This window comes from Aphelocoma coerulescens, chromosome 1, assembly GCF_041296385.1.
Source record: "Aphelocoma coerulescens isolate FSJ_1873_10779 chromosome 1, UR_Acoe_1.0, whole genome shotgun sequence".
Lineage (NCBI taxonomy): Eukaryota > Metazoa > Chordata > Aves > Passeriformes > Corvidae > Aphelocoma > Aphelocoma coerulescens.
This window is the reverse complement of record NC_091013.1, coordinates 108266830-108275876: the sequence shown is the minus strand read 5'-3', so window position 1 is coordinate 108275876 and position 9047 is coordinate 108266830. Positions and strand designations below refer to the sequence as shown.

Sequence of the window (9047 nt, the reverse complement as noted above, 5' to 3'; positions counted from 1 at the left end):
GGCATGTCCCCCTGGGGGAGGGGGGCAGTCTCTCACCGCCCGACTCTGGATCTGTTGCATCACGTGCAGTCCTGTGGTGCAAAGCCTCTCAGGTGAAAGTGCCGTGCGTGTGGCCTGTGGGGTTTGGGAGTTCCACAGCCGGGCCGGTTTATGTAACGGAGGATGGGTGCTCAGTGCCTCTGACCAGAGGTCACTCCGTGAACCTGAAACCTCCTCCCTTCCCTTCCCCCCGCCTCGATTGGTTGGGGTGGTCTGTGTAAACCTGGCTTCTGTGAGCTGCGCTCTCCCCCCACCCCAAACTCAACCGGGGATGATTGAACCATGGGTTTCCCTTTATCTAATCAGCAGTTTGACTTCCAGTTCAAAGTCCCACCATTCAGGGAGGCATCTTTGGTTGTAGCTTCTTGATAATGAGAAAAAACTTTATATCGATGGTTGAGGCATGAACCAATTTTAGTCTCAGACAAACACATTCTATATTTACATATAAGGGAAAAACCAAAAGAAGACAAGAACCATCTGAAAAAAAAATGCCCGCTGGTTCAGGTGGCCCCAGCAGAGAGAACCTCCCAGATCAGGTCGATGAGGAGCTCCAGCATTGCAGCCAGCCACGGCCCGACAGACGAGGCCGTGTCCTGCATGCCCTGCGGAGTCGATCTCGCAGCATCTGGAAGATGGAGCGCGGAGCTCTCTCCAGTGCCCGGAGGACGTAGGCTGTTTGACGCGCCAGGCTGGAAACGGCAGGGCTGATGTCACGGGACGCGTCTTCAAGGGCTGCAAGAGAGAGGAACAGAGGCACGGTCGGACTCCAGATCTGCGGGGACCCGAGGAGACCCCCCCTGCCAGGGCCATCCCAGCCTGCTCTGGCCACGGCCAAGAGGGAGCAGAGACCAACGGGATCGAAGGTCCCTGGACAACCAAAGGTGCTGGCCACAAATCCCCCACGTGCCCCTGAAACCTCTCTGTGCTCTGCCCACACCACCCCTCGTCCGCGCAGAGAGCAGAGCCCTCCGCAGCCGGGGCAGGGATTGCAGCTCCCCCCGCCAGCCCCCGCTGACAGCCGGCTGCACTCACTCACCCTCGTAGAGGAGCTGGAGCTCTTCCTGCTGGCCCCTCAGGTGCCGCCCGGCGATGCCTGGGAACACAGAGCCTGTCACGGCCCCAGCGGCACAGCTCCCTGACAGCGGCGCTGCCAGCCCTGCGGCCACACGCTCTCCTCGCCCCGGCAGGGCTCAGCCCGGGCCCTCGCCGCATCCCGACGCCCGAGGGCACGGCTGCGAGAGGACGGTGGCAGCCCCGAGGGCAGGCGGAGCCCCACGGCCCCTAGCCCGGATCCCGCTGCCGGGGCAGCAGCCGGGGCTGGGGCCGAGCTGCGGCGGGGCGGGGAGGGGCGGGGAGGGGCGGGGAGGGGCCCCGGGCTCGTGGCTCACCAATGAACCCGACGGCCGCCTGTCGCAGGGACTCCTGTGGGCTCCGCAGGTACGGCAGGGCCCGCCGCAAGTGCTCGGCCGCTCGGCTCCTGTCCCCTGCCAGCTGGAGAGAGCGCCAGGAGGGAAGGGTTGGCGCGGGCTCAGCCCCTCGGCCGGGCGCTCCCTGCTGCCCGCCGTGGCCTCCCCTGCCCGCACAGCCCTGAGGCCCGGCCAGCAGCCGCTGGCGCCGGGCTCTGGAGGGGGCCGAGGGCCGGGCGCTGCCCGGGGAGCCGCGGTGCCCCCCCCGCCCCAAAGCCCAGCGAGGCCGGGGCTCCGTGGGCACCCGGCTCGCGGCCACAGGAGCCTGGAGAAGAGCCCGTGCGGCCAGGGATGGGAGCAGCGTGTGGAGCGCAGGCTGGAGCCCCTGGCTGCAGCACTGGGCGGGGGGCACAGCTGCCAGCCCCCCACACGGAGCACCGCAGTCAGGGGGCTTCTCCAGGCTGCGACTTGGGCTTCCAGGCCGTCCTTACCAGGCCCTCGTCGAACCTCCATGTCTGATCCACGTCCAGCACGCGTTCGAGATCTCTCCTTTTCAGGAAGCTGGCCGCACAATGCAGCGCTTCCCGGGAGGCCTGGAGAGCAGCAGAGACCGGGAGATGGCACCACAGCCCAGGGCACAGGACCCGTGTCCTTGTGCCGAGGCCAGGGGGGTGCTGCAGCCCATGAGGCGCCAGGGCAGGAGGCGGCCGAGCCCCCTCCCAGGGGAACCCCGGCAGCCCACGAGTCCTTACATCGGCCACGTGCCCGTCCTCGTCATGGCAGTGGAAGGAGAGTGGGAGCAGGCTCTGGCGCACGTGAGACTTCAGGGCCTTTTTTCCCTCTGCCGTTAATAAGCCCATCATCTCTTGGAAGATGCATGTGGAGCGCAGCCGCACCTGGCTGTCATCCTGTATGAAAGGAAGCAAGACAGAGCTCCGCATCGGCCGCTCCAGGCCCACCTGGGCACGGGCCTGAAAATGCACAGGGCACAAAGTGTCTGGGCAGCAGCCAGTGGCCGTGGCTGGGGGCACAGAGCCTTACATTGTCAAAGAGTGGCAGGAGCGCCTCAGCCAGCTGCAGGGCGATGGGGCTGGGTATCGGGGCACCACTATGCAGGAACAAATAGCCGAGGACGACGATGGTCATCCCAACCATGTTGCTGTCATCTTCCTGCAGGCGCTCCACGAGGCTTTCGCTCAGGCTCCACATTCCTTTGTTCTGTGTGGAACACAAGGCTGTGCAACCCCACCCTGCTGCTGCAGGGCCCAGAGGCCAAAGGCCTGTCCCGAAGCACTCGGGCAGCTGAACCGGGAGGCAGGAGAGCTGGGAACAGCTGCCTCAGTGCCCGAAGCCCAGCCAAGCCCAGGCGACTGCCTTCCCCAGCCCCACGCTGCCAGCGCAGCTTCAGCCGCTGCCCCCTTCTCACCATCGAGGGATCCTCGCTGAGCACCACAAGGCCTCTGAGCGCCAGGCGACGCCTCTCCCTGCACTCGCTCCGCAGGTTCTTGGACATGATCTCCAGAACGCTGTCACTGCATCTACCCCAGTCCAGCCAATGCTGGAAAGGGGGATCTGAGAGGACCTGAAAGGCACAGGGGAGTGACGGGGGAGCCGGCCGGCACAAGCCCGCAAGCGTGCAGCGCTGGGCCCAGGCAGCAGCACAGGGCGCGGGCACCGTCCCGGGCAGCTGCGGCTACGAGAGGGCAGAGAGCTGGGAGGCAGCGGGGCGAGGCTGCGCTGGCCATCGGGCTCACCTCCACAATGAAGGCCAGGGCAGGCAGATCCTGGCATGGCTCCTCCCCGCTGAGCAGGCTGAACAGGTGGCAAACGATCCGGAAAGGCATGAATTTGGAGGCCCGGGACATCTCCCTGGCAGGAGGAGAAAGGAAGCAAGACCGTGAGCCGGGGGGGCAAACCTCTCCCAGGACAGACTCACACAGGTCTGGTCTTTCCCCGCCACCCTGCAAGGGGACCTGGGTCTTTTGGGAAGTGGCTGCTCTTGGGGACCCTCCTCTCCCAGCCTTTTCCAGTGTCCTTGGCCGGCCGGCCGGCCCTCGGTGACAAGGCCCTCTGGCCCATGAGCACGGGGACTGTGTGGGGCACCCGGGACACAGGGCACAGATGCCGAGGGCAGATGGGGAGGAGGGGGCCTCACCTGGCCAGCAGACCCACTGCGTGGTGGTGGGTGTCAGCACAGAGCAGCGTGTCCCAGCCACGCTTGTGTTCCACGGCCACCACCACGTCCTCATAGTAGAGTCGGCAGAGCAGGTCCTTCAGGGTCTGCACTGCAAACCTGTGTGCAGAGCAAAGCCCAGGTCACGCTGGTGGGCACTGGCTCCTGCGCTGGGGACATGGGAGGGACAGGAGGACTGGCATGGAGCACCTGTTGGGGTCGGTGGCAAGGCCATGTTGCTCCTGGCATGCTCTCCACAAGTTCTCGACCTTCTCTGGCATCTGCACTGTGCTGAAGAACACTTGGAAGAGCAGATGCACAAAGAGGTGGGGCAAATAGACTGTCACTACGCGTGGCACACAGGGCACCTGGAGGATCTTCCACATCACCAGAGTTGCCTGCAGAGGACAGACCACCCCAAGACAGCGCTCACTGCCGAGGTGTCCATGTGGCAGGGCCCGAGCGTGGGAGGGAGAGGCCAGGGGAGACGCAGGGGGGAGCACCGGGCCTGGTGCCCCTGAACCTGCCCCTAGCCCCAGTTTCAGCCCAGCGCCTGAGGCAGGCAGATGCAGTGGGGGAAGGAGGATGGAGAACTGCTGGAGCGGCGAGCCGGGGGCGAGCAAGGGCCGGTTCCAGAAACTCACAGCCAGGGCAAAGACGACTGTGTCATCCCCGTCGGAGGTGCGCGTGCTGTGCTCTGGCCAGCTCCCCAGCACATCGAGGAGTAGCGGCATGACTGTCTTTGAAGTCCTGACTGAGCACATGAGCGTCTTCCACATGGTCGTGGCAGCTCTGTGGGGTCAGAGCTCTGTCTCAGGGGGGATCTCGGCCACAGCACCGTGGCCTGGGCAGCAGCGGGGACCTGAGCTGGCTGCCAGCCCTGCCTCTGCCCAGTGCCCCTCACAGGCAGCAGCCAGGCAGCCCACCCCTGTGGGGACGGGCCCCTGAGGGGCAGGGAGGGAGCATGGCAGCAGGCTTGGGGGCTGACATGCCAGGGCTGGGAAATGGAGGAGCCAGAAGGCCCTGGAACTCTGCGTTTGTCAGACACCTGGGACGGGCTCCACAGGCCGATGAGCTGGTGAGCCCTGGGCCCTCTGGGCAGGTGGGCCCCATACCTGTCACATGATGGGGCCACACGCAGGATGGTCATCACCACATCAGTGGGGTAGGCCTCAGTCAGAGCCAGAAGGGTCCTGGACAGTCTGGAGTCAGGATACTCATTGGACAGGAGCCACTGGTGGATGTACCTCACCATGGCGGGCACCTGGAGAAGGCACGGGGAGAGTTGGAAAGCTGCCAGAGGGACTAATGTCCCCTGCTTCTCCAGAGAAGCGCTTCCCTTCCCAGCACACTGTGATGGCCTCAAAGGCTTAAAGTGACCAGCGGGCGTGGCTTGGGTGGCCAAGCGATTCCTGGGGGGCTCCAGCCCTGGCCACAGGCTGCTTACTCTCTTTGGGCTGGAAACGCCCTCCTCCACAAGCATATCCAGCAGGGCGGCACTGGTCTTGGTTTTGAAGGTGTGAGGGTGTGCTCTGACCCCAGTGCCTGTGACGCTGCTCTCTTCCTCCCGAATTCTCCTGATGAATTCGCAAATCATCTGCAGGAGAAGGGCAAAGAAGGGAGGGATGTTCCATGGGGTGCTGCCAGCGCGGTGCTCGGCTGAGCAGCGACAGCAGGCCCAGCCCGGGTGGGGATGGCTGCAGGTACCTGCGCTGTTCTGCGGAAGCGGCCACGGGCGGGGCCCTGCTCTTGTGTCCGGTCCACGGCTGCATCTGGCAAAGAGCGAGCGCGGCCAGAGCTGAGGGGCTGCGGGAGAGGCCGGAGAACACAGCCCGGGCCTGGGCCGGGGGATGGGGCACGGCCGCTGCGGAGGGGTCTGCCCTGGCCCCTCTTCCCTCCTGTCCATGGGCATGTTCCCAGGGGATGGGATGGGATGGGATGGGATGGGATGGGATGGGATGGGATGGGATGGGATGGGATGGGATGGGATGGGATGGGATGGGATGGGATGGGGCGTAGCTGGCTGCAGGCACCAGCCCTGGGGTCCAGCTCTGCCACTCACCCTCCTGTGGCTGCTGGAACTGCTGCACCTCTGCAGGCTGCTGTGCTGGGGCAGCTGCAGGGCCTTCTTCCTCACCCTTCACCAAGGCCTGCTTGGGCACGGTCAGGGGCCTCTGCTCCATGACACTGAGTAGATGTATGGCTTCTTGCAGGAGAGATGCCTGGGAAGGTTCCGGGTCAGCAGGTCGTGCACTTGTGCCTTGAAGGCACCTGCGACAGAGGAGCCTCAGGAAGGCTACAGGAGAGCAAGTCCTGCACTCCGGTCTCAGAGGGCTCCGCCACAATGACAGGAGACTCCTCGTAAATGATTCAGGTCACCAAATCCCACGGTCTGTCCTCGAGGGCAGTGGCCGCGGGAAAGAGAGACGCCTTGGAAAAGCTCCAAGTCACCAAGTCCTGCAGTCTGGTCTTGAGGGCACTGCAGGAATAACGCCTTGGAAAAGCTCCGGGTCGGCAAGGAACGAGTGGGCTGTGCGGCACCGCTCTGTCCCGTCCTGTCCCGTCGCGTGCTCCGAGCGCTGTGGCGTGGCCGCGTCGCCGCCAGCACCTATGTCAGCAGCACGTGTCACAAAGGGCCCTGGGACACCCACGGTGACCGTGCTGCACCATGTCACAAAGGGCCCTTGCACACAATGCCACCTGCCCTGGGCTGCCCCCAGCCCACCCCAAGTGGCCCAGCTTGGAAGGAATCCCTTGCCCCAAGTGTCTAAGACAGCCCGACAGGAACTTAAGCAGCGGCTCCAACCATAAGCAAACGCTCCCCTGCTCTGCGGGCTCGGGGCAGCACAAGGAGCCCCCACGGCTGCCGACGCAGCCGCGGCGGGACGGGCACGGGGCATTCCACAGAAGCTGGCACGGCCTCCTTGGGACACGTCCCGGCCGGTGGCCGTCCTAAGCCCGGGGCTGTGACACAGACGAGGAACGTGTGGGCCAGGGAACGAGTGCTGCTCTGAGCCCTGGGGCCCGGGGAGCGCTGAAATGGGCAGGTGTGGCAGAGTCCCTGCCGAAGCAGACCTGCCACCCCCCGAGCCCTGGCAGCACTGCTGCCCGTCTCCTGCCCCAGAGACCTGTGCCCCGGGGGGCTTCTCTGCCCATGGGCAGCCAAAGCCAAGATGCATTGGGGTCTGTGCTCCTTCCTACAGGGGGCTGTTGGCAGGAGCAGCTGGAGCGACTGGGGGCAACAGATTGGTATCTGACAGGAGATGTTGCTCTGTTACAGCGGGGATGCTGTAACAAGACGTATCAAACCAGGAGTCTCGTGGAAAAGAAACATATATGGACAGATTCTTGATAGATGTTTCAGAGATGGTTATTTCTCCAGCCGCATGGCCGGAGCTCTGCCGAGGAACTCTTACAGTCACGGGAGCCGAGGGTCCTTGCCTGCGCAGGAAACACAAAACAACCAATGGGGAACGAGGCTGACCAGGGGCTAGGAAAGCCCGTCCCTGTCCCCTCAGGGCCCCTCTCCCAGGGCTACATGGCGGGGGGAGGAGACCCCGACATTGCTCCTTCCTGGAATGAATGTTTTCATGGAGGAGATTAGCAGTAGCACCAGAACAGCTTCAGCTGCTGAGTTTCACAGGACAAAGAGATTCTAGAGAGACACTGTGATGTTTCCTTGTGCCTTTCTGTCTTTCTTGCACTCTGGAAAAAAAAGAATCGGCCCAGCCTCTGATAGTCTACGCTCCACTTGCTGCGTGTCTGGCTGCGGCAGCTCACGTCCAAACACAGCTGCGTCCTTGCTGAGCACGGCAATGGACGGCCACAAGCAGGGAGGTTCCCCAGGGAACGTCAAGGGAGACACCTGGGGAAGCGCAGAGGATAGGGATAGCTCGGGGAGAAGACGCTGTTGGGTGTCTCTGATGATGGTGCCAGCACCCTGAAGGAGCAGCCAAGACAGGCGCTGGAAGCAGACATGTCCTGCCCTTTTCTGCTGTCACAGGGACACAGGACACACTTGTTGCCACAGGTCCAGCAGACTTGATCCAGGAACAATGGATCAAGTGGCCATGCATTGGTAGGGAATGGCCTCCAGCTCCAGCAAGAGCAAAGCAGGATCCTCTAGCAGCAAAGCCTGAGCTTGCGAACTGGGCCGTCTCCTCAGCAGACACCAAAGCGCTTCCCGCCACCCCTGGACGTCTGCCACCGCTCCCTGCTTTTCTTCAGTGCCGGCTGCTTCTTCCATTGCTCCAAGCAAGTCCAAGCTTACTTTGGAAGCTCATGCATGTGTCTTTAAGGGGCCTGCATGGAGGAGAAGGACGGCAGCTGCAGCGCAGGGCTTGTGTCCCATCAGAGCCTCTCCCTCACCATGGCACCAATGCGGCTGCCTTGGGACGCCTGTCTGTGGAAGGCGAGTCTGCCCTTGGAATAAATGAATCGGTTTCGGGGTGTTGATTGTTACTGTTTGGATGAGATATAAAAGAGGGGAGTTGATAGTTGAACAAACGGGCCTGTTAACTGAGGAGATTGCAAGACTGTCCAGGTGTAATATCAGAGTGTGAGCACAATAATATCAGGGAGAGACACAACTGGGGACGTGATGACGTGATGGACTAGAAAATGACCTCATGCAGGTGATGTCAGCATCTTGGACCGCTACTGGATAAAGGATTATGCAATCATTCAATGCCCTCGGGAAATGATTAGACAAAAATGCATCTTGATAAAGACCAATAGAAGCCCTGGAAGTGAGCCAATCAGAAGAAGGATCCCAAATCCACCAGTTGTGAAGGGACAGAGGGTAAAAGAACGGACCTGGGACTTTAACCGGGGTCCTCCTGCGGAACTTGGGGTCCAAGGGAGCACCCAGTGGGTCGCACTGTCCTTTTTTGTGTGTTGGTTTACTCTGGCTTGTCGCACGGAGCCTGGGCTTATCCTGGGTTCCCGCTCTCAGTTGTTAATAAAGAAAGGAGTTGGCTTTTCTTTTCAAAAAGTCTCAGCCTCGTTTACAACACCCTCAAGCACGGCCACTGAAGTCAGTCAAGGGCACGGGCTGCAGCCAAAGCTGCCGAGCGTCGCTGTGAGGCTGGCAAGGCAAGAGAAAGCCATTGTGGCCAATTCTGCTGGAGCCTTTTGCCAAGCCACGTGCAGTTGTGCCCACATTATGCCCCCGTTTGGCATCCCGGCTGGTGCGGATGCCTTGGTGAGCAGGCGTTCGGGCTGCTGCTGCTCCTGTGCACGCTCTGCTGCTGTTTCTGCGGCGTCCAGAGCCGCTTCGGCAGCAGCGACTCGGCAGCCCTGCTCGAGGAGACATCGCCGGCCTCCCCGCGGAGGCAGCAGCTGTGCGGGCCCAGAGCTCTGTGTCAGGGGGGCCTCGGTCACAGCACCGTGGCCTGGGCAGCCGCGGGGGCCCGGGCTGGCCGCTG

The 9047-nt window shown here is 62.8% G+C and overlaps 1 protein-coding gene across 1 annotated transcript; it reads right to left on the bottom strand.

Annotated features, from left to right (window-relative positions):
* Positions 1-274: 274 nt before the first annotated feature.
* LOC138119867 (maestro heat-like repeat-containing protein family member 6) lies at positions 275-5804 on the bottom strand. Its single transcript, XM_069032121.1, has 15 exons — positions 5684-5804; positions 5329-5393; positions 5069-5218; positions 4737-4885; positions 4266-4413; positions 3832-4019; positions 3604-3741; positions 3203-3317; positions 2875-3030; positions 2490-2666; positions 2201-2356; positions 1940-2041; positions 1431-1533; positions 1079-1135; positions 275-774 (listed from the first exon to the last, which is right to left on the bottom strand). The coding sequence occupies exons 1-15, from the start codon at positions 5802-5804 to the stop codon at positions 575-577; spliced, it is 2025 nt and encodes a 674-aa protein (XP_068888222.1). The 3' UTR covers positions 275-574.
* Between the last annotated feature and the right edge of the window lie 3243 nt (positions 5805-9047).

Bases quoted from the DNA above. Each gene is read 5' to 3' on its own strand.
- LOC138119867 (XM_069032121.1), bottom strand. From the start codon at position 5,804: ATGGAGCAGAGGCCCCTGACCGTGCCCAAGCAGGCCTTGGTGAAGGGT. The intron at 2,042-2,200 runs GTAAGGACTCGT...GCTGCTCTCCAG, and splicing joins AGGACGGGCACGTGGCCGAT to GCCTCCCGGGAAGCGCTGCA. The intron at 1,136-1,430 runs GTGAGCCACGAG...CTGTGTTCCCAG, and splicing joins GGCGGCCGTCGGGTTCATTG to GCATCGCCGGGCGGCACCTG.